A 27,787-nucleotide genomic window follows, 5' to 3' on the forward strand; every position below is an offset into this window, starting at 1 on the left:
AATAAATTAATTAATTAAAAATTTGATGGAAGGATCAAACCAGAGGAGAGGTTCCTGGGAACCCCTGATTGATAATCTGTCAGTCAGAAGCACAGGTGACAACCTGGACTCAGTATCAGCATCTGATACCAAGGTGAGGTTTGTTCTGTGGGACTAAGCCTCTAACCCTGTGGGATTTGACATTATCCTAGGTCAAGAGTTCGGGATGGAGTTAAACTGTAGGACACTCTGCTGATGTCCAGGGAAAATGAGAGAACTGCTTGGTAGTGGCGAATAACATTCTATACCCTCATTTATTTACTTATTTTTTCTAAATTAAGGTAAGTATCCAATAAGGTAATATTTATCTGCATAAAATGTGAACTTTCAAGGAACAATTTATTCCCCTCATTCCCAAGGAACAATCAATCACCCTAAAGTGGTGACAATTTTCAAAGCAGAACGTCTAAAAGTGTGGTTATGACACTTGAAGAAGTAGGACTCATAACTAGTACAATTTGTCATCAAGAATTTATTGGAGGATTGAGCCCAATCAAACAACAGAAAAGTGTTGGAAGAAAAATGATAATTATGTGTTTAAATATTTGGTAGAAGACATTGAAGTCCCTATTTCCTTTTTTAAATAACAAGGTGTTCAGGGAATGCCAGATAAGGGAACTCAGTTCATTTTAAACAAATTTACTGCTGAACAGAATCAGAAGAGAACTAAGCCATCCTGAGTAGTAACTGCTGTGGGTTCAGAGGGCCTGGGGACCTCTGACCTGAGTACAGAGATCCTGTCTTGTTAGCCGGACACTTTCCACAAATGTGTGAGAGCAGAAGTATCAATACTCTAGAGGATGACACACTCGTGTGTGGGTTTACTGTGCTCCTGGACTGTCATGAAGTAATTGCATTTAAGTGGAAACTAGGTTAATCATAGGGGAAATGACAGAATGGAGACACTTTCCTTATTTTTGAAGTAGCATATTAAATAAAGACTTAAGCCTTTCTTCTTTAATCAGTTAAGCCCATCTTTGCTTAAAATCACCTATTCTGATAAATTTTTAAGGCTGTGTTTGGTGGGATTAAAATGGGCCTTAAACATCTGAAGATTTACTTCAGTTAATTTATATATAAAATGGCAAAAGATGAAGATTTTATACCCACCACTCCACCATCTTGAGAGATAAATCCTCTGTAGATCACTGTGGCTAATGTAGCATGGTCCTGACACACTGGTTTTCCAGGGGAAAAAAGTGACTTCAGTGTCCTGACTTAGCACCTCCCATGAGACCCCCAGCTTCTAAGCCAGGAAACAAGAGGCAGGGTCTCAGTGACACCATGACCACAGGGTCAGCTAGGGTTTAAAGCCAGAGGCAGACAAAGTGAAGGCATCTCCCCTGCCTGCCCCATCGGAGTTTCCCACACCCACTGGCTCCCACGTGGGTGCAGTTACAAAGTATATTTTTCTCAGAAATAATCTAAGTTACCTTGGTTATTTAATAATAATTCATTCCAGATTTTCTCCAGATGGTGGAAATCATTTCCTTCTGTAAGGGTGACTGAAGTCTGCCTCATTAGCAATGAAAATGCACCATATTACCAGATATTGTGGAAGAATCAATTCATGGGCTGAACATTTGCAAAATCAATACTATTGCAATGCAAAGAAAATTGCCTTTTAGAGGGTAGATAATTAGCATTATAAGAGGCTTAGAATTAATTTAAGATTTACTTCATCTTTATACCAGTTCCCTAAACAATGCAGACAAATGATCCTCCTCATTACACATATAATGTCCAGAGGATTAGCGTCTTAACCAAGATCACTGGATAATGAAACCTAGACTATCGGTTTTCTCTTCATACATTCTGAATTTTTATATGTTTCACTACCCCTAGTAAATGATAACATTCAAATTCTCTGAAAGAACTGGGAATGGGGAGTTCCATTCTTTAAAGGAAAGTGAAAGGGAAAGTCACTCAGTCCTGTCCAACTCTTTGCAACCCCATGGACTATACAGTCCACTGAATTCTCCAGACCAGAATATTGGTGGCCTTTCCCTTCTCCATGGGATCTTCCCAACCTAGGGATCGAACTCAGGTCTCCTGCATTGCAAGTGGATTCTTTACCAGCTGAGCCACAAGGGAAGCCCAAGAACACTGGAATGGGTGGCCTATCCCTTCTCCGGTGGATCTTCCCAACCCAGGAATCGAACCATGGTCTCCTGCACTGAAGGTGGGCTCTTTACTAACTGAGCTACCAGGGAAGCCCTTCTTTAAAGGAAGTAAATGTGATTGTGATTTTGAAGTCACAAAATAAAATCTGTCTTAATTTGGGAAGCTTTCTGATAGGTAAACCAATCATACTTCTGACTTACATTGAGACATTTTAGCTTATTTATGTCTTTTTCCAAATCTTTTTTCCTTTCTATAAAACTTGAAAGTGATACTTTTAAAAGTTTTTTAAGTGATCTAATTATATACAAATCAACTGAATCAATAGATTTTCTTCTGCTCTCATATATTATCTGTTATTACACATGGGTCAAAGATATGAAACATGCATTATATGAAACATATGTGCATTTCAATGTCTCTATACTTACAGAACATAGTAAACACTAGATAATTTTATGCATTCTTTTATGCCAAAGAATTCAGAGGGAAATATAATAATGCCTGCAATTTGCCTAGAAGGTATCAAAAATATCGATTATTCAATACTTTATGTAGAAAGAGACGAGACAGGTGACAAAGGGTGTGTAGGAAACATTAATGGTGCAACCTTGGTGATGTGTATTAGTTCTAAAGTTTTTCAGCTTTGCCATATGTTTGAAAATATTACAAACTGTTGGGAAACAGCAAGAAGTCTTATTTGATGTAGTTTTGATTTTGTACAGCTAGCTAAAAGAGAAGGGTAATTAAGTATTTCTACTTTTGGGTAATTTAAATTGCAAGAGAATCATAACACAGAGACAAATTCAGATGCATACAAAGAAATTCAGATGCATACAAGGAAGTTCAAACCAATAAAGTAATACAATGTTCCATATGGAACAAGCATATTTATAGTACAAACTTCATACCTTCACATGTCGGCAGGGAACCTTCAAACTGTAGCTGGGAGCTGAGCTTACAGGTCAGTGTGTCCATCCCAGACAGCGTGTACCCAGGGTGGCACTGGTACTTCACGAAGTCTCCTGAAAGAGTCCACATGCATACTTGGCAATTCTGTCTCCATGACACAAGCAGTGTGTGAATGTTATTAAACACATGTGACACTCAAGTTGATGTGCAAACCACTTCTTAACCATGATTGGTATTCATGCTTAGTCTACTTAGTGAAATAGTGTCATTTTTAGTTCTTAATTTATAAAAATGCTCTCTTTAAATGTAACCAGTATTTCTATAGAGATTATGGAGCAGTTTTTTCTTCTTTGACTGATATGTCTATGTTCATTCCCTATGATTACTAATAAAAAAGAAAGAAAGATGAAAGAAGGAAAGAAAGAAAGGGATTCAGAGGCTTGAGACCAAAGGCTGTATAAGAGAATGTCTTTAATGCATCCAGATAGGGCTACAAAATGACCTTGGTAATTAGCACAATGTTCTCATCAACTAAGCCATCGGGAATAGAGCAGAAACTGGTCACATGGTTTGACCGCCACTATAAAACAGGGTGTGACACAGGACTGGGTATTTGTAATTGAGACCGAGAAATGCTTTGTCACAATAACTGGTTGGCCAACATATGCCATGGTAGGTTTCTTAATGTGGCCTGATGATTATATAATGAAATAGACCACTAATTTAAAATGAAAAAAGAGAATTTCTAAATAGTATCATTCAATATATTCACCAATTACATTCCAGTTTCAAGGAAAGGTCCATGTTAGACTAACCATTATTTCAGCCACAAATGACTTTCTCATTCTGGTGCACCAAAATGGTTCCCTAGCTAAACACAAACATCTGCTTAAGTCTGTGTCTGAAAACTTCTTTTAGGAGAAAAATACAAACTGGTGAGTGATGCAGCAGGAAAATGTGCTCAAAATAGCAAAAGCAAAATTTAAATGGAAAAAAAAAATCATTGAGATGAAGAAAGAAAAACATATTTATTCAATTCATGACAAATGTGTATCTCTCTCTAGGAAAGCTTTAGGAATATTTCTGACAAACATTCATCAACTTGGCTATCTACTGCAGTTGTATGGGTGTAAAAAACCTGTGTTGAGCTGATGATGTTGTAACAACGAAAACATTACCTATTTCAAAATCCTCATCCTCTGTAAGCATTTCTGCCTGTGGAACTGCTGGGGGAGGCTGACATTTCTTGAGCTGAAATGCTACATCATTTATATAAAAAAATAATAAGTGAAATTACATTTGATGAATAAACAAAAATCTTACAAAAAACATCTCTCTTGTGTTGTTACAATGCTTAGGTCTAGGAAAATATCTATATTTGTAAATTATAGTTTTACTAAAGTCTCTAGCTTCAAATGCTTACAAAATTGAAAGGGAAAAGTACACCATTTAAAAAAATTATGATGTTTAAATAGAAACATTTTACATATATTTGGAATTCTGCAGGAGAAATGGTTCATGCTGGTTCCATGTCCATCAGGATCTGGCATCATCTTCCTCAGTCTCTTGTCCTGAGGATTTGCATGTGGCAGTCCTCAAGAGAGATAAGGGACTGGTAATGCTTTTCCCCAAACTATTTAGCATTCATTCTCAACATCAGTAGAGATTCGCTTTGCCCCATCTAAAATTACACAACATTCACTATCGAGGTTCATCTGGAGACAGAGATGAGGAAATCTCTGAGAGCTACTAAATGTATTTCCATGGTCTCCATATCAGAGTTTCACATACAATACACTTATCCTGGGGGCAAATCCAAGATAAACTATAAAAGAGATGTGAAGTCCTAAATACGTCAGTAAGGAAAAGGAATCACAGGAACCTCAGCATGAAATGTGAGAAAATCCTATAGGCTTTTGGTTGACAGAAACATGGAACTTTAGCTGTAAACAAAGTTTGTGTCAATCCTATGAGAAAAGTCAGCTAGGATTCTCTGCCATCATCAATGGAGTGAAAATACACTGACCGTGAAAATTGAGGACGAAGAAACCTCCATTTGAAAAGTCACTGTGAAATTTGAGCAGGACTTGGTTGGTGGAGCTGTATGCTGTCTCCAGGGCGGTGTTCCCACTGAAAACCCCCAACTGTGGAGAATTCTGATCAGGACCATCCCTGGGAAAGAGAGGAGGAGCCCTCTAAATAGAAAGTTGCCAGTTACAGCTTAAATTCACAACCGTTTTCTTCTGACTGCAGGGCTTGGTCTTGGTGAAAGATGATGCTCTGACCCCAGGATCCAGCTGAAAAGCCTGGTCTTCAAACAGCAGCTTTGGGCTCCCTTGTTCCTCCTGCACCTGACCTTCTCAGAGGTGTTTTTGAGACAAGGTCACATTTATTCTAGTGACGTCAGTACCACTTATCAACTTCCTTTCAAATGTTCCCATTTTAAAGTCTAAATTCAGGGTGTCTCTTTAATTATGGGTGAGATTTATGGAGCTCTTATGGCTGAATTGAAATATTTTAAAAAACTGAATAAAATATTACCATCTTCTAGATTCCGTGTTTAGAAATACTAAGATGTTTAATATTCATAGATGACTGCACTCCAGTCTGTCTCATGAGTGTTCAGAGGACAGGGACTCCCTCCACTGCTGGAGGGAGACCTTGCTCCTACTGCTAAATCTACTGATTAATCTGGGTAAACCTGCTGATATTATAGTGTGGCTTTTCATTTCAGTGTTGTTTGCCTGTCTTGCTTTGCTTCATAGGTCAACTTAATATTTCAGGTTCTCCATTTCTGCTCATTGCCACAACACAGGTCCTATCCCCCAATCTCCCCTCCTGTGAGAAATAGCCCTATAGAATCTCCCCCCTATAGAAATAGCCTCAAAGGCCAGTCTCCCATCTTATCCAGCTGACCTGCCCCCCTACACAATAATAATGGGTATTCTGCATCCAGGACCTAGTCCTATAATTCTCCTTCTTATGACTCTAAAGTGAATCTGTGTTGCTCTAGTATAAAGCCCAAAATCCTTAACATGATGTATGAGGCCAGCTTACCTGGCCAGGTCACCCCTTCTCTCTTCTGTGCTTTCCCAAAGCCACATCACACTTGGGATCTCCCAGTGCCTGCAACTCACCTGTTCTCTTGCCTCAGAGAATTTTCAATGGCTAAGACAACCCCTACATTTACAACTTCACCAACACACACACACACACACACACACACAGCTTTGTTAACTGTGATTATGCTTGAGTTTTCAGGGCATTTTATTCCTAAAGCACATCCAACTTATTCCAAATCTGGGCTGTGCCCCAATGGTAAGCTCTACTCTTCCCATCATATTTTGTCATTCCCATTTCCCCTATAAATTCTCACCTCCAAAGGCAACGGTAGAAATAGTAATTCTCATAGACATGAACATTCAGTGAAGGAGAGTTTAGATTAACTTACCCAGGCTACATGGCTCATTAGATGGGGAGCTAGGGCTACATCCCCCTCGGCATCCCCTACACAGCCCATGGTAGGGAAGGTGGAGGTGGGTGGGGGCAGTTCCGCAAGGTTTATAAAGTACAGAGAGAAAGCTGTGTGTGATCATTTCTTCAATATTTCCAGAAGCATCAAATTATTATATGGCAAAGGAACCAACAAGCTTTTTTTTAAGAAAAAAAAGATTTATACTTGAAAATGAAAAAGAAAAGAAGGAACTCCCAAGTGGCCCAGTGGCTAGGACTTAACTCTTTCACTGACAAGGGCCCAGGTTTAATCTCTGGTCAGGGAACTAAGATCCCAAAAGCTATGTGATATGGCCAAAAAGGTAAGTAAATAAAAATTAAAACAAGAAATAAACATGAAAATAAAATACGTTTGGGATATTCTCCTCTATCTAGAGTAATCTTGAATATATCTACCATGTAGCATGGTACATGAGGTTTATTCTATCTCTAGATTTAGTTGGTAAATTTCTGTTTTGACATCTACCTAACTACTTCATCTCTAAATCGACGAAAGTGACATGTAAGTGGTTACAAGAACAGTTTATCACAAGGACAGATGGGTGTTTTCAGGAAAGGTTCTCATACCAAACTGCGATGTAGTCGTTGACAGCTTCCGTCTGCAGCAAGGTGAAGTTGATGTAGACGCCATGGCCGGGAGGCACTGAGATGAGCCAGATGCAGTCCTTGAGGATGGGGTACTCATCTGGAAATCCAGGAGAATAGATGGTCCCGTTCTGAGATGTCACGTTATATCCACAAGGAGCTGAGAAGGAAGCCAAGAAAAATCAAGCCCAACACAGTCCAGTGAGACATTTGCCAGTCTCTAAAGTCTCTTAGCCGAGATTTTCCTGCTAAGAAATAATTGTGAAATATCCCTCAGCAACTACTTTGTCAAAATAATTCCCCTCAAGTCTTAAAACCTTGGAAGAATTTTACTTCTAAGCTACCTTATCTAAGTTTTTAAACATATTCTCCAAACATTCAAAATCCCCTCAGGATAAAGTCATTTCCACATAATTAAAAGGAGAAAGAAATAAAAAAAAAAATCTTAGTCAGTAGTCTCCTGAGACTGAGCTGATAATTCACTGGACTATCTGACGCAAGGGATTATGTTGAAATTATGTGTGAATATTTAACTGAAAAATATTTTTTTTTGTTTTAAGTAAGATTTCTAAAGCTTATTTAAAATGCCTAAAAAAGAAGCATCTAAGTCTATCTGCCTTGAAACAAAGACCTTATAAATTCTCCCGAGATCTATACCTAGAGAAAGGAGATAAATTATGTGAGTGAAAATTTATAGTAACACTTCCACATCTCATCCACTACCAATGATGTGAAAAATCTCAACAATACCCAGAGTCCATTTTTATTTTACTTAATAAAGTGATCATCACTCTTGTCATAGAAATTATTTTATTTTTGGAAAAATGAAATGATCATACATGAGCAGATAATCCAAACTATATTCTGTAACTCACATCATGGTATAAATACATCAAAGTCATAGACAAGTATACATTTTAATCAAATTAAAATCCAGTAGATTCTATAAGAGTATCTGTTACTAACATGAATCCTATGAGGCTTTCAAATATTTGCCATAAAAGGTATAAAATTTAGGTGGAATGAATAAACCAAGGTACATTTTTTTAAAGGTTAAAAACAATTTAAAATTATGACTGATGGAATATCATTAAGCCAAAGTAAGCATACAGATGCACACTGATTTCAAAGTAGACAGAAAATGTACCAGTGTCAAGTAGATTGACTTGGTCCGAATATTGGGTAAATTTATTTTAAGGCTGTGTGGAGAACATTTTACAAGTTTTATAGCATAATTGTAAGTGGGCTTTGGAGACAGATACACCTTGACCTGTAAGCTAACAAAATATAATATACAGATACCTATAATCTATAAAAATGGGGCCAGAAGCCATGCTGGAGTCACAGCAAGTAGTTACCTGGTGACCCCTGGAGATGCCATACTTCTTCTTAGCTGCAAACATCATGTCCTCGTTCACCTGCATGAATAGCTCTTGTGTTTTTTTCCTATTTTGCTGGCAGGTGAACTGGTCCCTTCCTCAAAACTCAACTCAAATGTCACCACCTCCTGACAGCTTTTCCTGGTGGCTGTGGTTTGGATACTTGTCCCTGGGCTACAGTTCATGGCCAGCCATTCTTTACCATTTGACTGTCAGCAACTAGAAGTCCGGGACCATATCCACAGCCCCATCAAACCTCCTCTCATCAATCCCATTGCCTGGCTCCGATCTCAATAAACGACAGACACCAAATAATTGAGGGATTGGAAATGAGTGAGACAATGAAGAGAAAACACTTAAAGCATGTGTTGAAGCAGGTTGACATACCTCATGTGTGATTTGAAATTATTCATTATGTATTGATTTATAACTCTAAATTTCCCTTCAGCATTTTTACTTTTTAATTTGCAACTTATTAAAGTATAGCCACTTTACATGGAGTAGTACCCTTCCCATGGGGAGGGGGAAAAAACAGAACAAACAAAAAACATGGTGTCCACCTCTTAAAAGGCTAAATGATATGGTTATTTTTTTCATAAAATACATTCTGATATTCTTTGGTCACTTAGTATATTTGCCATGATATATCTATGATATTCAAATAACAAATCCTTTTACTCCCATGTTCAATGAATGTTTATTGAGAGTCTATTATGTGCCAGGCAGCTTGGCTGAGCTGGGGCTAGAGCAGAGAACCATGCTGACCCCATCCCTGCCTTGCAGAGCTTGCTGTATTTAGCAGAGTGATGAAGGAAGATGTTAAAAGCTAAATAAGTATGAAGTTTGACTTGTGTGATAATACTCTCGATGCACTTAAAACATTTTCTCAAGGCAAAATCCTATATTCTACAGAGGAAGATGAAGGACCATAAAAAGACATAATGAGTAAAGCTGCCCCTCCCTTTCCCTTGGTCCAGCACCTTCTCCCAGATGCTTTCCCCTCAACTTCATGGCACCAAAGCTGTATTTTGATTTCCACATCCCAGCAGCATCTCAGGGATCTCTGCAGCAACAGGGACCTGTGATCCAGCTCAGCAGGAAATGCACCCACCCCCATCCTCTCCCTGAGGGTGAGGGTCAAAGAGGCCCCTCCAGTGGAGAACAGCCAGCAAGCCCAGCAAGGTGGAGATTCTGGGCACAGAAGGGTCCCTGCACCACCTGCAACCATAAGTACTTCCCAGCTTCTCACCTGTCTGCCCAGGAGCCTGGCCCAGCAGGAGGCGCAGGCAACCAAGGAGCCAGGAGAGAGACCACAGAACATGAGAGCATTACACACTGCACTTCACAGCTAGGGGCCACACAGATGGCACCCCTCTTCCACTCCAGGACCAGAGAGCCAACAAAGGCAATCCCTTCACACACATGAATAAGCACTGCAGTAGTGGCATTTATCATGTTAGGTAGTTAGAATAGGAAAAAGGAGTCCAGAATGGCAGGGGCTAAAAGACAAGGAAGGGAAAAACCCGCAAAAATAGAACAAAGGAAGGTCCAAGGAATGGAGTGAGGACTTGAGGTAGATCAAACAGCACTTCTGGCTAGCCCAATTTACATAGGGCAGGCCCGGAGGGGTGGGGTGGAGAAAAAAGCATAAAAAGAGGAGCCAAAGGGCCTGGGGTCTCTCTCTCTTCTCTTTGCATCTTTTGGGTCATCATGATCTCACACCTCAAAGATGTATTTTCCTCTACTTTCTAAATAAAACGGAGCTGTAACATGGAGCTGTAACACTGGTCTGTCCAAGAGCTGTAATGCTGGCCCATCCAAGGCTATAACACTGGTCCGTCGCTTCAATTTTTTGTTGTGACAAGACAGAACTGAGGAACTTACACACTTCCCCAACAATAATAAGAAATATACTTTTGATCTTCCCCCCTGTTTTTGGCCCAGAGCTCATAAAACCCTTAGAATTTACAAAGTGATAAAAAAAAGTTAAAATTGTCTTTTGTTATTCAAAACAAGACCCTTTCAACCACATCTGAGTTTATGTTAATAAGGAAATTAGGAAATCTGAGGCCTTGGGGCTAGTTGCAAGGGGAACCAGCCTCAGATTGGAGGTTCAGCCCCAACCCCACCTCAGGAAGCGGAAGAGGGAAAGAAAGTCCATTTAATCACCAACTTGAGGGCCTTTGGTCTTAAAAGAATATTCCCTGGTTACTTTTATTTTTTTAGAATTTAATCTAATATTGTTGTTGTTGTTCAGTCACCCAAAACTGTCCAACTCTTTCCATCCCATGGACTGCAGCATGCCAGGCTTCCCTGTCCTTCACCAACTCCCAGAGCTTGCTCAAACTCATGTCTATCGAGTTGGTGATGCTATCCAACCATCTCATCTTCTGTCGTTCCCTTTTCTGCCTGCCTTTGATCTTTTCCAGCATCAGGGTCTTTTTGAGTGAGTCAGTTCTTGGCATTAGGTGGCCAAAGAATTGGAGCTTCAGCTTCAACATTGGTCCTTTCAATGAATATTCAGGGTTGATTTCCTTTAGGACTGACTGGTTCAATGTCCTTGCTGTCCAAGGGACTCTCATGAGTCTTCTCCAGCACCACAATTTGAAAGCATCAATTCCTCAGCACTCAGCCTTCTTTGTGGTCCAACTCTCACATCCATTCATGACTACTGGAAAAACCATAGCTTTAACTAGATGAATCTTCATGGGCAAAGTGATGTCTCTGCTTTTTAATATGCTGTCTATGTTTGTCATAACTTTTCTTCCAAGGAGCAAGCATCTGTCTCCCTTGGGTGACTTTTGTCTTTTCTGTTATAAATCACAATTGTGAGTAGATGGCTTACTGGGTTTTGTGAGCCTACCAGTGAGTTATCCACCCTCAGGGTGGCTGTGGTCCTGGGACTTTCATGTGGCACCAGGAGTCCTGGGCAGTCTTGGGTGTCTGCAGGATTTTGGCTTCATGGTTTTGCCAACTCTGATTAATATTCTGCATCATATATCATCCAAAAAGATATATTTTATTATCATTACACTGACAAAATAATTCTAAATGGGCAGTTATTTCCATGTTGGAAAGTTGAGCTTGAAAAAGCAATGGAATACAATTAAATACTTAATTCTATTTTTTATATCAAGCCAAGGAGTCTCCTACTTACATCTGAATTCAAAGAACTCAGGAAACAACTACAAGTAAAAAGGGATTTCAGTCCTAACAATTCAAAGCAATTTTTACATAAAAACATGAATTTGTAAAATGGTGAGTAGTTTTTAAAGTGTTTTAATAAAAAATATCAGATATCCCACTGCTGTTGCTAGTTTTATAAAATGATTTTTAAATGCTGTTTTAAGTTATTAAATCTGTAGTTGGTTAAAAGTACTATTTAAGAAACACAGCAAATGTTTTTCTTTTATAGTTGTTTACATAATGATAAAGAATGGAAACATACAGGTGAAAAATACCATCTAAAAAGTCTACCTATATGCTTTTTTTTTTTAACTTCTACAGTAGAAATTCAAACACAGCTGGATACCTTTCCTTTTTTTGCCCCTGGGATATAAGTATTTAGCATTTCAAAGGTCCACAGAGTTGGTAATTTCATTATATTTTCGTTCAGAAATACTGTATTTATAATGTTAGAATATTAGGTTTACAGCAAACTTTTCTATTTCAGATGAATTCTTCAAAAATAAAGTACTCGATATATTTAATTTAAAGTTGTAGAAATTTCAAAGTCATAGTAAAAATTAGATAATCAAATAGAAGCTTTGAAGAAGTGACTTCTGCTCAGACAAGGATATTCACTGAATCTAGATCCTCCTTGATGTCATTCCCATCACCCGATTCCAACATTTCTAAGAAACCCTGATCCTCAAGCACCATCCTAGGACACTACTTCATTTCCCCCCAAGACTGCTCCTCTAGGATGTCTTTGCTAACACTGCTTCTTCTCTCTGGGATGGTCTCTGAGTAGCAAACTAATACGTGCCATTCAAATCTAACTACAAAAATGATGTCAGTTTTCTGAGATACCAAATCAGTGTTATTATTGTAAAGTTAAACAATAAAAAAGTATCTAGGGTAAGATATGCACTCAATACCCCTCTAATTCAAAATTTGATGGAACCACTTTAAAGCCAAACACTGCTTTAACCATGAAGATAATACTCTCAATCACTTCCCCAGTAATCACCGTCTTTTGTACCTTCAGTCATCAAAGCACTCCTCGTGCCTGATTTTGCATAATAAATATTCGTGTTTATTATTTTGCTAACCTTATAATCTCCTTGAAGGCAAGGCCTTTCCATTTTTTTTAACTGACTGACATATGATATATTCTTGAAATACTAAATAGAATGAGTTTAATAGAGTTCCAATAAAAAATGGTTGAACAAATTAATGAATTCTGGAATGCATTCATTTAATATTTCATGCACCATTATACATGTGGAAAATGAAACTGCTTAAGAAAAGTGATTAACCCACCGTCACATCTTGGAAAAGGGTAGTTCCAGTTTCTGTTGATCCCGTGCTGACAGGTGAGCACTGGGTGGCCAATTAAAATGTACCCAGGATAGCACTCGAAAGATATTGATTGTCCCACACTGTAGTCAGAGTTGACCATATACCCATTCTGGAAAGGTGGTGGGTCAGGGCAGTTCTGTAATTCATAGGCTGAAACAGACAGAAACAAGCTCATAAATAAGAAGTGCATTAGTCTGGAATTTAGAGGAGGAATAGGATGACATACAGCTTCTTAGCATGAACTTTTTAGATATAAATTTTATGAAATCTTTACTAAGATACCCATTATCATCCAGTCACATCACTTCATGGTAAATAGAAGGGGAAAAAGTAGAAGTGTGATAAATTTTATATTCTCAGTCTCCAAAATCACTGCTGATGGTGAATTAAGCCAAGAAATTAAAAGATGCTTGCTCCTGGGAAGGAAGCTAAGGAAGCTAAGACAAACCCCAAAACAGCGTATTAAAAAGCAAAGACATGACTTTGCCAACAAAGGTCCATCTAGTCAAAATTATGGTTTTTCCAGTAGTCATGTATGGATGTGAAAGTTGGACCATAAAGGAGGCTGAGCACCAAATAATTGATATTTTCAAGTTGTGGTGTTGGAGAAGACACTTGAGAGCCCCTTGGACTGCAAGGAAAACAAACCAGTCCATCCTAAAGGAAATCAACCCGAATATTCATTGGAAGGACTGATACTGAAGCTTCTATACTTCGACCACCTGGTGTGAAGAGCTGATTCATTGGAAAAGACCCTAGCGCTGGGACAGGTTGAGGGCAGGAGGAGAAGAGGATGATAAAGGATGAGACAGTTCGAGGGCATCACCGACATGAGTTTGAGCCAACTCTGGGAAATAGTAAAGGACAGGAAAACCTGGTACGCTGCAGTCCACAGAGTCACAAGGAGTTAGACATGACTTAGCACCTGAACAACAACAATATAAAACAGTACTTGTTTTTAGTAGTATAATCATAAGAATTTGCATTTAGTGAAGACATATTGTGCACTTTAGAAGTTATATGGTACATACTAAAAATAAATTTGACAAGGCATACCTTGGGAAGAAAATATATGAGAAGAATTAATCAAAACAAGTTCAGACAAACAAAAAGTGCTTGTAAAGAATGTCAGGTGAACACAGACCTAACAATTTTAATTTAAAAGAAAATTACCCCAGCTCTCCTATCCAAGTGCTTCTAACTAGAAAACATGCTATTGTTTTGTTTAGTTCAATTAATGTTCAGTGCAAATAAAATAAATTCATTCCATTTTCTTAGTTTTTTTCCTTAAAAAATAGTGTAGTGTCATACTTAGCCATTACTACCAATACAATCTTTTATTTGTTTATTTATTTATGCTTCCCCTGTTTTAGCTACACCATGTGGCTTGTGGGTCTCAGTCCCCCAGCCAGGGAGTGAACCCCTGGGCTCAACAGTGAAAGCACAGAGCCATAACCTCTGGACCGCCAGGGAACGCCCCAGTACAGCCTTACTATAAAGTGTTATTTACTGTATTTGTTCGTTGTGCTCTATCACCACATCTCCTGTGCTCTGTCGAATGCGTGGTTTCCCTCCTAGAGATACTGCTATTTGAGTCTAACATTACCTTACAGACAAGTGCTCAGAAAAAGAACAGAGAACTCCATGGTGTGTTCCAACTATCAACCAGTTTCCTTCTTTATTATGTTCTTTTCCACTGGGGTCAGCAGCTTGTTCTCATTCTTGTTTTACTCAAAATACAGTGAGCTCTGTTGGTGAAATGAGTCCTCTAATAAATACATCAAATATGGCTGCTAATAAACTTAAAAAGTAAAAACCATAAAAAATGGATTTCCAGTTTTCATGGGACAAAAATAAAATAAAACCTTGTTCAACATCACTCTGTCCTCCCTGGGAGATTATGTTTATGCTCTAGTGGGGCTCTGGGGGTATCAATACAAGAATCAGTTATCATGGTACATTATAAAGGAGGTAACAGGTAACAGAGATTCCAGAAGAGGCATCATGTGAAACAGCATTTAACAAAGATTCACACACACTTTCCACCTGTTCATCACACATGCTAATAACAAGTCCCATGATGCATTTCCCTACACATTATGTGGTTTGTGGTATAATTTAAGAAAGACATTCAAGTTCTGTTTAGGGATGTATGAAATTAGCCTGTTTCTACTCTAGTCAAGGCTATGGTTTTTCCAGTATCATGTATGGATGTGAGAGTTGGACTGTGAAGAAAGCTGAGCGCCAAAGAATTGATGCTTTTGAACTGTGGTGTTGGAGAAGACTCTTGAGAGTCCCTTGGACTACAAGGAGATCCAACCAGTCCATTCTAAAGGAGATAAGTCCTTTGGAAGGAATTGGAAGGAATGATGCTAAATCTGAAACTCCAGTACTTTGGCCACCTCATGCGAAGAGTTGACCCATTGGAGAAGACTCTGATGCTGGGAGGGATTGAGGGCAGGAGGAGAAGGGGACGACAGAGGATGAAATGGCTGGATGGCATCACCGACTCAATGGACGTGAGTCTGAGTAAACTCCTGGAGATGGTGATGGACAGGGAGGCCTGGCATGCTGCAATTCATGGGGTCGCAAAGAGTTGGACATGACTGAGTGACTGAACTGAACTGAACTGAACTCATCATCTAACGTCTGTGAAAGGGATTGAAAATGGAAGTTTAAGTTGCCTTTAGCAGCCCCATGATATTAAGTCAAAAAACTCTGGGTTACCCTTGATTAGAAGAAAGATATATTTTTTCTTTCTTTTTTTAATGGTACCAACATAGCTTTCCTGTATGGGGATTAAAGGGTATTAAAAGAGAGAGAGAGAGAATACCAGCCCAGGTAGGCAGGGCTATAGTTTTTATTACCTACTCATATACTGAGTAAAATAAAAATAATGTATTGAGTGTTTTCTTGTTTAGTAGCTAAGTTGAGTCTGAGTCTTTTGCAACCCCATGGACTGCAGCTCGCCACACTCCTATGTTCAAGGAATTTTCCAGGCAAGAATACTGGAGTGGGTTGCCATTTCCTTCTTCCCAACCCAGGGATGGATGATGTGTCTCCCGCATCCTCTGCATTGGCAGGCAGATTTGTTGCCACTGCATCACCAGGGAAACCCTGCATTGAGTGCCCGCTATGTTATAAGTGGAAACTAGACAGAAATGGATCCTGCTTTCACAAAGCTTACATTCTATTTAGGAAAACAGACACAAATAAATCAACATGTTGGTAATTATATAAAATAACCAAGTTGTGTAAACTGTTGTTAAAGAAACATGCAAGGACTAAAATAAAGCTTGGGGGGGAAACCAGGATGGAGGTTTAAGTGAGGGTGATCAAAACCTGCCTCCTTGAACAAGTAGCCCTGAACTTGAGGTCTGAGTGAAGATACAGCCAGGTAATAACCGAGAAAGGAAGCCCTTTCAGTAGAGGGAGCAGCGGGGGCCCAAGGACATAGGAAGCTGGGTCTCCGAGACGAGGTGGGGGTTCAAGGAGAGGAGCCTGGGGGTCATCATCCCAGCGTGCCCATTGTGTTCACAGTCTATAGCTCTCTCACGAGGGAGAATCTTGCAAAGAATTGGGCCAGGCCACAGAAGAGGAATTAGGACACGCTTCTCAAGTGGACACAGACATGGTTTTAAAAACCAGACCCATTCTTCATCTCACAAATCATATCTTCCAGGTGAAAAGAAAAAACAAACACAAAACCCACAGCTCATTTCAGTGTTTCCTTAAGATTTTACAATCCCAATTAATTGTTTTCAGTTGTGAATATTTCACCAACTATACATATTAGCAACACTATTTTCAAGTCTTTTTCTAAATCTCTTATTTAATGGAGTCCTTCACTATTCAAATATCACTAACAATATTTCCAAATTCTTAATTGACAGGTCACACGTCACATATACGTTCTCTATTTTTTTTTTAAATGTCCCAAAGTTTGACTCATGGTCATAAATATTGATTGACAGGACTATTTTAAAGTAAATACAAAGAAGTAATAAAATTATTTGCTAGTGTGCTAAAAATACATTTTGGAAAGATTCCCACTGCATGTGTTTAGTACATGCAGGAGACTACGTGTTACCTGCACTGTCCACATCCACGCACCTCTGAACACCTCTGATACCTCCATGCACCCGGACCTCTGGGCTTGGGGGTGAAGAACAGCTTAACCAGGGATCAGAATCCTTATCTAAGCACTACTTTGTTGATCTGCACATCACTCATGGTGAAATCATTAACTGCCATAACTCATTTTTATAACATAAAACGTTTTAATTTGAGAAAAAAAAAAAAAAACATCAACTAAGAGAGAAAAAGAAAGACCACTTCACTGGAGTTTGATAAGGAAGTGACTTCTAGCATAAAGAGAAGTAAAAATCACCATTTTCATCACAGCACTGTTTATAATAGCCAGGACATGGAAGCAACCTAGATGCCCATCAGCAGATGAATGGATAAGAAAGCTGTAGTACATATACACAATGGAGTATTACTCAGCCATTAAAAAGAATACATTTGAATCAGTTCTAATGAGATGGATGAAACTGGAACCTATTATACAGAGTGAAGTAAGCCAGAAAGAAAAACACCAATACAGTATACTAATGCATATATATGGAATTTAGAAAGATGGTAACAATAACCCTGTGTACAAGACAGCAAAAGAAACACTGATGTATAGATCAGTCTTATGGACTCTGTGGGAGAGGGAGAGGGTGGGGAGATTTGGGAGAATGGCATTGAAACATGTATAATATCATGTATGATACAAGTTGCCAGTCCAGGTTCGATGCACGATCCTGGATGCTTGGGGCTGGTGCACTGGGATGACCCAGAGGGAGGGTATGGGGAGGGAGGAGGGAGGAGGGTTCAGGATGGGGAACACAGGTATACCTGTGGCGGATTCATTTTGATATTTGGCAAAACAAATACAATATTGTAAAGTTTAAAAATAAAATAAAATTTTAAAAAAAGAGATAAAAGGAGAAGAAACATGAGCATTAAAGGGGGAAAAATGTAACAGTAACATAGAGTAACAGTAACGTAGACATTATATGATTATTAGTGACCTTATGCCAATATATTTGAGAACTTAGATGAAATGGCTAATTTTCATAAAAGAGAGTTAAAAACAATGTAAATTGAAATAGAATAGAAATATAAAACCCAAATAAAGTAATAGCCATTAAAGACTTGAACTGAAATTCACTACCTCCCTGTTCCCTCACAGATGCCAGGCTTAGATACAGGTGACTGTTTGCTGCTGCTAAGTCACTTCAGTCATGTCTGACTCTGTGCAGCCCCATAGACGGCAGCCTGCCAGGCTCCCCCATCCCTGGGATTCTCCAGGCAAGAACACTGGAGTGGGTTGCCATTTCCTTCTCCAATGCAGCAAAGGGAGAAGTGAAAGTGAAGTCACTCAGTCGTGTCTGACTCTTAGCGACCCCATGGACTGCAGCCCACTAGGCTTCTCCATCCATGAGATTTTCCTGGCAAGAGTACTGGAGTGGGGTGCCATTGCCTTCTCTGACAGGTGACTGTTAGCAAACCTTTAAGAAACAGTAATAGAAGAAGAGGGGGAAACTAGTCAAGTGATTTTATTAATCTGGTTTAATGTAATAGCTAAACTAGACAAGGAATGTAGAGAAAAAGAAAATTATAAACCTGTTTCACTAATGAGCATAGATGGCAAAAAAAAAACTATAGCAAATTGTAGGAATTTGTTAAAATGCATCATAACTGAAGTATAGTTGGTTTTATACATAGAAAATCCTTGAAAACCTCCAGACTACTAGAACAAATAAGAAGATAAGATATCAAATTATAAAATAGGAAGCATTTAGGCATAATAGCGTAAAGCAATTTGAAAACTGTAACTCAAAAATTTAATTAAAATTTATGACTAAATTTAAAAAAAATCACCATTTTCAGACAAGTTCTGTTTCAACTGAAGGCCATTAAGTCCTTCATACATTTCATATATTTTTCAGACACTTCCATATTTGACAACTCCCAAAGACTTTTTGGGTTTGAGTGAACTCCGGGAGTTGGTGATGGACAGGGAGGCCTGGCATGCTGCAATTCATGGGGTTTCAGAGTCAGACATGACTGAGCGACTGAACTGAACTGAACTGAAAGATTTTTTGTGAGGTGTTATTCAGTATTTCTAAAAGATTTGTTGTATGATATATAATTGAAAAGTTGAAATAGAGAGAGAATCATCAACCAACAGAAAAACAGGTTTCCGAGTACAGACAAGAGTCTTGAGGTAGTTCTGCAAAATAGCAGAGGCCTTGGAATGTGTTGCAAGGGAGCCCTGGGACTGAGTTGGACCTGTGTCTCCCATCTGATGGACCTGGGATGTGGACCAAACCACTTCCATTCTGGTAGGCTCTTTCCTTCATTTATGAAAGGGGAACAATTATGCCTATCTGATCTACAAGAATTAACAACGATGACAAATGCAGTGAACATGGTTGGTATGCATTAACTGAGTAAGGCTAAGTCTTAACTATAAGAAATGTCTGGTTTGTATGATAAAATATGTTTCATTGCTCAAGACATAGCACTCAAGCCTCTTCTCTGATAGAGGTAGACTCAGGAGGGAGAAGCCAGTTCTAATACCAGGAATTAGTGTGAAATACTAAGAAAGAGCCTTGTTACAGGGAGGAGAGACTGCAGTTAGCATCAAGGTCCACAATGAATATGACCTCGAAACCCCTTTCACGTCCTCAGCTTCCTCTCAATGAAAAGATTGATCTGGTCCAGAAGTGACTAGACTCGTGCTGCAGTCCATGGAATTTCTCAAGTGCACAGGCACACAAGATCACCAGCTTCCAGAGGGGGCTGTTGTCATGACTAGGATGACATATCATTGACCTCTATAATGAGGGCACATTCCTAGCTCTCATTTTTAAGACAGATTGGCCACCTAAATGTTCTCTATTGCTCATGTGAATTGCTTGATCGCCAAACCTACTGGTGATGTCCACCTACATCACTGTGAAGGCTGCAGCCAACCCCATGCCTTCCAGGCTGCCCACAGGCTCCCCTGGAGGACAGGTCACCAAACTGCTTGCTCACAGTGGCAACTCCAATTGTGTCTCATGCTTCCACCAACCAAGCACTGAGGGCCCAGCCGTCATTTTACACAACAGCTTTTACATTGTGAAGAAATGTTTGTTCTGACCCAAAGAAATCGCTGGCTTCGCACAGCCACTGACATACCTGTCCAGGTGAGCCTTTGGTCCACAGGAACTGCTCCGCTAAGGGACAAAGTGGCTGAGATTACTACTTTACTTTCAGCAAAGCCATAAAAGGAAAAGCAGATCCACATGACCTTCAGGGAGGAAATGGGACACCTTTTAAGATTTCGACCCTGGTCTCTAAGAGTTTAGTCCATGAACCACTTTTCCATCTTGAAAAAGGGTACCCTGCAGAAGATGAGGATTGATGCAGTAGTGTACTGCCCACTGCTTTAAGCATTTTTAGGTGAAATAGCCTTCTTTATAAAAAGCCTCATGTTGAGAGCTTGGTTCAGACATGTGGATGGTGGAAAAAGGACAGAGGAAGCTCACTGTCCTTGCTCCCCAACAGCTCAGAAGAGCATGCTCACAGAAGAAAGAGCAGCAGCTTTAAAGGCACATCAACTTCATGTTTAAATCACAGCCGTGTCTATAAGGAATCACAGTGAGCACGCTCATACAGTCAGTGTGAATGAATTCTTCAGTTGTTCACGGCACATAAAGGCAGTTTAATTGCTTTTCCTCCTAAAGGGGAAAAACTGGTAGCCACAAACTATAGCTTATTTTCTCACAGATTCATTTCACTAAAATGGCAATGGTTTTGTGATTGTAGGCATGAATAAGCAGATTTAACACATCCTATTAAAGTGATTTTTTTTAAAGGTGTTGAGCACATATAGCAAAAGGAAAAAAGACGTTTTTACCACTTATGGCTAAAGAACTTAAAATTATCTTTAAGCTTTTTGGCATCTAATAATTATGCTTTATAATGAAAGAGACATAAAGAAAGAGAGAGAAAGAAAGATGGAGGAGGAGAAAAGAAAGGAGGGAAGACAAGTATTCAACTTCAAATGTCAAGTCTCAAAAAAGAAAAGGAAAAGAAAGTCCTAAGAATCTTAATGGGTATCCCAGGTGACTCAGTGGTAAAGAATCCGCCTGCCAATGCAGGAAACACGGGTTCAATCCTTGGTCCAGGAAGATCCCCTGGAGAAGGAAATGGCAACTCACTCTAGTATTCTTGCCTGGAAAATCCCATGGTCAGAGGAGCCTGGCAGGCTACAGTCCATAGGGATGCAGAGTTGGACAAAACTTAGGGACAGAACAATGACAACAAAAATCTTAATATGGCAACATTTTGCAAATACCATGAAAAACAATGTCAGTACCAATAAGCTCATACCTATACTACAAGGAGAAGACAACACTCAGAATTTCTCTTTTTCAGGAGAATCCTTTGTTTGGATCTGAGAAAATAATCATTGTTCACGTCTGTCAATCTTAAGTGGTATTTGCATCAAGTGTTTAAATTATAGGCACTGGATGTGGCAGCAGGCGGAAGCATGTAGTCATCTTTCTAATACCTATTATATTTTCTGACTGATATCTAATCAGTTGATAAATATCTTCATCCTATCAGCCATCTCCCAGTTTTTGACTTAGAAGTAGGGTACCTGAACTCAATTTTATTTAACACAATTCATCTTTCACTTCTCAAGTTCTGTATAAGTCATTTAACTTCAAGACAGCTACATGTACTACTGGTAACATTTTTGACCTTTATATGGTCATAAATAAATGAGAAGGCTTAGTAATAAGGGGTATACACAGACACCACTGAGAATGACAAGAATTATCTGCATGATTTATGCATCTTCTTATGAGTTATTAATCATAAGCTTAACTTATAAATCTCAAGTGCAACCTAGGAATTTCGCTGTGACACACACATCAGAGTTGTGTCATTTGGCCAGCTTATAAATTTTATAAAATGACAAACTATCTAATTAAGTGTCACCCCTGTTGGCTAAGATACTCCACAAGAAATCCGAACACCTCATATTCATGTTCTCATTCTTTTTTACTTAATTTATTTTTATGTCTTTCAACTATATCAATTAATTGCCTACATTAAAAATACATTGCTTAGAATTTTTTTTTTTAAATGTGGATACTGAAATTTAGAGTCAGGTGTCAAGTAAATAAAACATTCACTCAACGAACTAGGTGTTTAGCCTGGACAAGAACTCACAGATTCTGATGCCTACAGGCCAAGGAGACACAAGTTCAAAGCTGGCAGGCTGCTAAAGGAGACTTTTGAAGTCGCTGCCTTGGCACCTTGGAAGGGCCATCACTCTGACACTTCAGGGGACAGCCCCTGCTGATACCGGCAAACCACCCTGATTCTGACGTCACAACAGGAAAACGGGTCTTTTACCAATTATGTAAAATCTAATGCTAATATTGACAACTTAAAAATATTCATATTTTCCTAATGAAACTCAGTAGTTTTATGATTTCTGGTCTAGATTATTCCTATACAGAATTTTTTTAAATTTTTTATTTTGTATTGAGGTATAGCTAATTAACAAACAATTTGTGATAGTTTCAGGTGGACAGCAAACTGTCTCAGACACACATATGCATGCATTCACTCTCTCCCAAACTTCCCTCTCATACAGACTGGCACATAACATTGAACAGAATTCCCTGTGCTATATAGTAAGACTTTGTTGGTTATCTATTTTCAGATATAACAATGTATACCTGTCCACCCCCTCCTTCTTAACTATCCCTTCCTCCCAGCAACCATAAGCTGGTTCTTGAAGTCCCTACACAGACTTTTTGTGGTATCATGTTCTTCTTTCCTTCTTTCCTCTCTCTCTTTCTTTCTTTCAGTACTCTTTTTGGAGCGAACTAATTGATAGCTTTTGGAGCTATATAGACACAGCCTTAGTAACCCTATCTGAAAAATATCAATAGAAAAAAAAAATTTGTTTGAACAATGGAGGTTTAAAGTTACATAAGATAAAATCTGAGGAGCACATGGAAACCCACTCTGCTATTCTTGCCTGGAGAATCCCATAGATAGAGGAGCCTGGCAGACCCCAGTCCATAGAGTCACAAAGAGTCAGACAGGACTGAAGCGACTTCAGTATCAGTTCAGTTGCTCAGTCATGTCCAACTGTTTGAGACCCATGGACTGCAGCATGCCAGGCTTCCTTGTCCATCACCAACTCCCAGAGCTTGCTCAAACTCATGTCCAACAAGTTGGTGATGCTATCCAACCATCTCTCCTCTGTTGTCCCCTTTTCCTCCTGCCCTCAATCCTTTCCAGCATCAGGGTCTTTTCCAAGGAGTCAGCTCTTTGGATCAGGTGGCCAAAGTATTGAAGCTTCAGTTTCAGCATCAGTCCTTCCAATGAATATTCAGGACCGGTTTCCTTTAGGATTGATTGGTTTGATCTCCTTGCTCTTCAAGGGATTCTCAAGAGTTCTCACCAACACCACAGTTCAAAAGCATCAATTCTTTGGCACTCAGCTTTCTTTACTCTCACATCCATACATGACCACTGGAAAAACCATAGCTTTGACTAGACGGACCTTTGTAGGCAAAGTAATGTCTCTGCTTTTTAATATTCTCTCTTGGTTGGTCCTAACTTTTCTTCCAAGGAGCAAGAGTCTTTTAATTGCATGGCTGAAGTCGCAATCTGCAGTGATTTTGAAGCCCCCCAAAGTAAAGTCTGTCACTGTTGCCATTGTTTCTTCATCTATTTGCCATGAAGTGATGGGACCGGATGCCATGATCTTAGTTTTTTGAATGTTGAGTTTTAAGCCAGCTTTTTCACTCTCCTCTTTCACTTTCATCAAGAGGCTCTTTGGTTCCTCTTCACTTTCTGCCATATGGGTGGTGTCATCTGCATATCTGAGGTTATTGATATTTCTCCCAGCAATCTTGATTCCAGCTTGCACTTCACTCAGTCCAGCATTTTGCATGATGTATTCTGCATATAATTTAAATAAGCAGGGTGACAATATACAGCTTTGATGTACTCCTTTCCCAATATGGAACCAGTTCTTTGTTCCATGTCTGGTTCTAACTATTGCTTCTTGACCTGCATACAGATTTCTCAGGAGGCAGGTAAGGTGGTCTGTTATTCCCATCTCTTTAAGAATTTTTCACAGTTTGTTTTAATCCACATAGTCAAAGGCTTTGGCGTAGTCAATAAAGCAGGAGTAGATATTTTTCTGGAACTCTCTAGTTTTTTCTATGAAGCAACTTAGCACATACGTAGGATAAAATCTAATTTCAAAAGTACACAGCAAACAATAATAGCATGGGAATCTGTATTTGAGTCTTGCAAAGTCAATAAAAAAAGAAAAGTTAAAAATTTAAATACAGTATTAAGAAGCTGTCCCCTAGCCCCATTTTGTCATATGCATGTGGACCTGGTGTCAGAGGTACAACAGCCATCCTCGGACCACAAGGCAACAAGGAGAAAAAGGCTACAAGCATCACATACTGGTTGGCCTTGATGTACTCAGTGCTGGCAGAAGTCACCCGGGACTTCTCGGGGTGATTGACAGTTATGACCATGAGACTCTGCCCAGGCTTTGTTCAGACTCTGCTCTTGACCTCCCTTTTCTTACAGCGTTAATTTTAGAAAACTTGTCACTATACATTTTTCCTCTGTCCCTTGGAGATGCATATAAGTCTTTTTAAGAGCCTCTTGTCAGTTTCACAATGTAGGTATGTGTTTCTCATGGGCCTGGGGACTGATCCTCTGAAGTGACCATCAGGGAGCCCTCAGAGGACAGTAATCGAGCTCCAGTGGCTCCAGGCTGTGCACTCTGTCTGGGAGCCAAGAGATGGTTTACAGGCTTTGGGCTAACTTGGAAGGGCTATGACCCCCATTCCAGCTCCTAGAAAGTCTCCAGCCTTTAGCCTGTATTCATTTTAAAACCTAAATTTGGAATAAACACCTTAAGGAACATTTATGTTTATTATATAGACACCCTTTGGAAGGATAGATTCTTATCCTGCATGAAGCCAGATGCAAGTGTGGATAAATTCAGTCTCCAGTCTCAACACCTCTGCAAACCTGTGCCTCTCCTCAGGGACCCAGCCCCAAACTGTCCTTTCTCCTAGAAGCTCCAACGCAGCAGCCATGGATCAGGATGCCAGCACCCTCACTCCAGTTTGCTTGGCCAGGCCTGAGTGGTCCAGAGATGGGCGGCACTACAACCTGTTAAGATCTGTGATTCAGAAAGATGACAGCAACGCTAGCACAATTTCAGATCTGAGTGTTGTTTCTTTTATTTTCTTGATGATCACCTAATCATGTGAAAGCTGGATCTGTAAATTTACAAATGCGATTTTGTTTTATTTAATCTTTTAAAGTCTTGTTTGGTTATGCCGTGCAGCATGCTGCATCATAGTTCACCGACCAGGGATGGACCCTGTGCCCCTTGCAGTGGAATCGCTGACTGTTAACCCCTGGACTGCCAGGGGAGGCCCACAGACTGGATTTTAAGTCACCACAGCTAGCTTTGATGGACGGAAGATAAGAGGAAGAAACCCAGAGAAGAACACTGCTGACACTGTGATCCCCACAATGGCTTTTTTTTTAAATTTAAAGACAGATGAACCTACATGTAAACAAATGAAAGGGAGAAGAATTTGCTGCCCCAAAATATTCCTCTTTGGTGTGAGGATTATCGCGAGTTCATTATCCTTAAGGAGGTGCAGACATGGGGGTATCTTTGGAAACAGAGTAGAAGCTAGTCATTTATAGGAGACATTTACATCTATGAGGGAAATCTCCCTTGGTAAGTAAGGGTGTCCTTTCTCTGCTCCAGGAAGAGAAAGGTGGCTAAATCTCCAGAAACTTATCAGTGGAGAAGAAAAGAACAAGCTCAGTCTGCCTGACAACCACGCCATGCTTCCCTGCTCACCTCTCATGTTTTTACAGGGGGGTGATCTCAGAAAAGAATCCAGAAAAATAGGGGAAATGTGTTTCTTCCCCTCCACAAACATCGGTGGGAAGGGCAAAATCTGAGTTCAGCACATGAATTTTCCCCACTTTCTAGGAGCATATGGCTTTGCATCTTCTCTGCTGCTACCTCTTTGAGTTCACTTTCTTCTCCGGTTTCTCAGTGTCTTGTCTGGGGTGTTTTGCACATTTCACATGTTCCTTTTTGACTCTGTTTCTGAGGTGGCACTAGTGGTAAAGAACACACCTGTTAGTGAAGGAGACATAAGAGACATGGGTTCAGTCTCTGGATTGGAAAGATCTCCTGGAGGAGGACATGGCAATCAACTCCAGTATTCTTGCCTGGAGAATCTCATGGACAGAAGAGCCTGGTGGGCTATAGTCCAGAGGGTCACAAAGAATCAGACACGACTGAAGTGACTTAGCACCAGCACATAGACTCAAGTAGAGTCACATGTACAGGAAACGTTTAGTTCTCAGTAAACCTGTGTTAACTGCAAGGCCCAGGTCAGATGGCACCCCCAGGCCTCCTCTAACTGAGACTGAGTGGAGCCCTATGGGCTCCCAGACATTAAGGCACTTTTGTCCCCCATTTCTTCAGCTTCCATGGTGTCCCTGAGTTCCAAATGGCAGACTGAAACAGTTGCTAATCAAAGGAGGAACAGCCATGAAGCCACCTCCTGAGGCAAGGTTATAGGGACCAGAGAAATTCATGGAGATTCAGTTTAGTTCAGTCCGACACTTTGCGACCCCACGGACTGCAGCACCCAGGCTTCCCTGTTCATCACCAACTCCTAGAGGTTGCTCAAACTCATGTACATCTAGTTGGTGATGCCATCCAACCATTTCATCCTCTGTCATCTCCTTCTCCTCCTGCCTTCAATCTTTCCTAGCATCAGAGTCTTTACCAGTGAGTCAGTTCTTCACATCAGGTGGCTAAAGTATTGGAGTTTCAGCTTCAGCATCAGTCCTTCCAATGAATATTCAGGACTGATTTCCTTTAAGACTGACTGGTATGATCTCCTTGCAGTCCAAGGAACTCTCAAGAGTCTTCTCAAACACCATAGTTCGAAAGCATCAGTTCTTTGACACTCAGCTTTCTTTATAGTCCAAATCCACATCCATACATGACTACTGGAAAAACCATAGCTTTGAGTAGATGGACCTTCGTTGGCAAAGTAATGTATCTGCCTTTAATATGCTGTCTAGGATAATCATAGCTTTTCTTCCAAGGAGAAAGCTCTTTTCATTTCTTGGCTGCAGTCATCATCTGCAGTGATTTTGGAGCCCAAGAAAATAAAGTCGGTCACAGTTTCCATTGTTTTCCCATTATTTGCCATGAAGTGATGGAACCAGATGCCATGATCTTAGTTTTTTGAATGTTGAGTTTTAAGTCAACTTTTTCACTCTTCTCTTTCACTTTCATCAAGAGGCTCTTTAGTTCCTCTTCACTTTCTGCCATAAGGGAGATTAGACCCACCTGAGACTCTGCACATACCAGCAACCCTGCCCTTGGAGTCCACCAAACCCAGTGTGTTGTGACAGTTTTGAAACTTTGCAGTAGAAAGAATGTAAGGCTATTACTGCCTTGATCCTTATCACCTACTCCCAACCCGAAGTCCTGACTATATAACTTCTCCCTATTCCCCAGGGACGTGAGGGCACAGTTATTGAGGTTCTAGCCTACAGTG

At 39.8% G+C, this 27,787-nt stretch overlaps 1 protein-coding gene across 2 annotated transcripts in view; it reads right to left on the bottom strand.

Annotated features, from left to right (window-relative positions):
- CSMD1 (CUB and Sushi multiple domains 1) overlaps positions 1-27,787 on the bottom strand; it is a 2,064,317-nt gene that overhangs the window by 147,837 nt on the left and 1,888,693 nt on the right. For both annotated transcript variants that reach the window (XM_059882319.1, XM_024986326.2), the window contains exons 42-46: positions 13,035-13,223; positions 7,153-7,330; positions 5,099-5,244; positions 4,251-4,331; positions 3,072-3,185 (exon numbers count right to left, since the gene is read on the bottom strand). In XM_059882319.1, the coding sequence (XP_059738302.1) occupies positions 3,072-3,185; positions 4,251-4,331; positions 5,099-5,244; positions 7,153-7,330; positions 13,035-13,223 (708 nt within the window). The remainder of the gene's footprint in view (positions 1-3,071; positions 3,186-4,250; positions 4,332-5,098; positions 5,245-7,152; positions 7,331-13,034; positions 13,224-27,787) is intronic.

This window comes from Bos taurus, chromosome 27 (genome assembly GCF_002263795.3).
Source record: "Bos taurus isolate L1 Dominette 01449 registration number 42190680 breed Hereford chromosome 27, ARS-UCD2.0, whole genome shotgun sequence".
NCBI lineage: Eukaryota > Metazoa > Chordata > Mammalia > Artiodactyla > Bovidae > Bos > Bos taurus.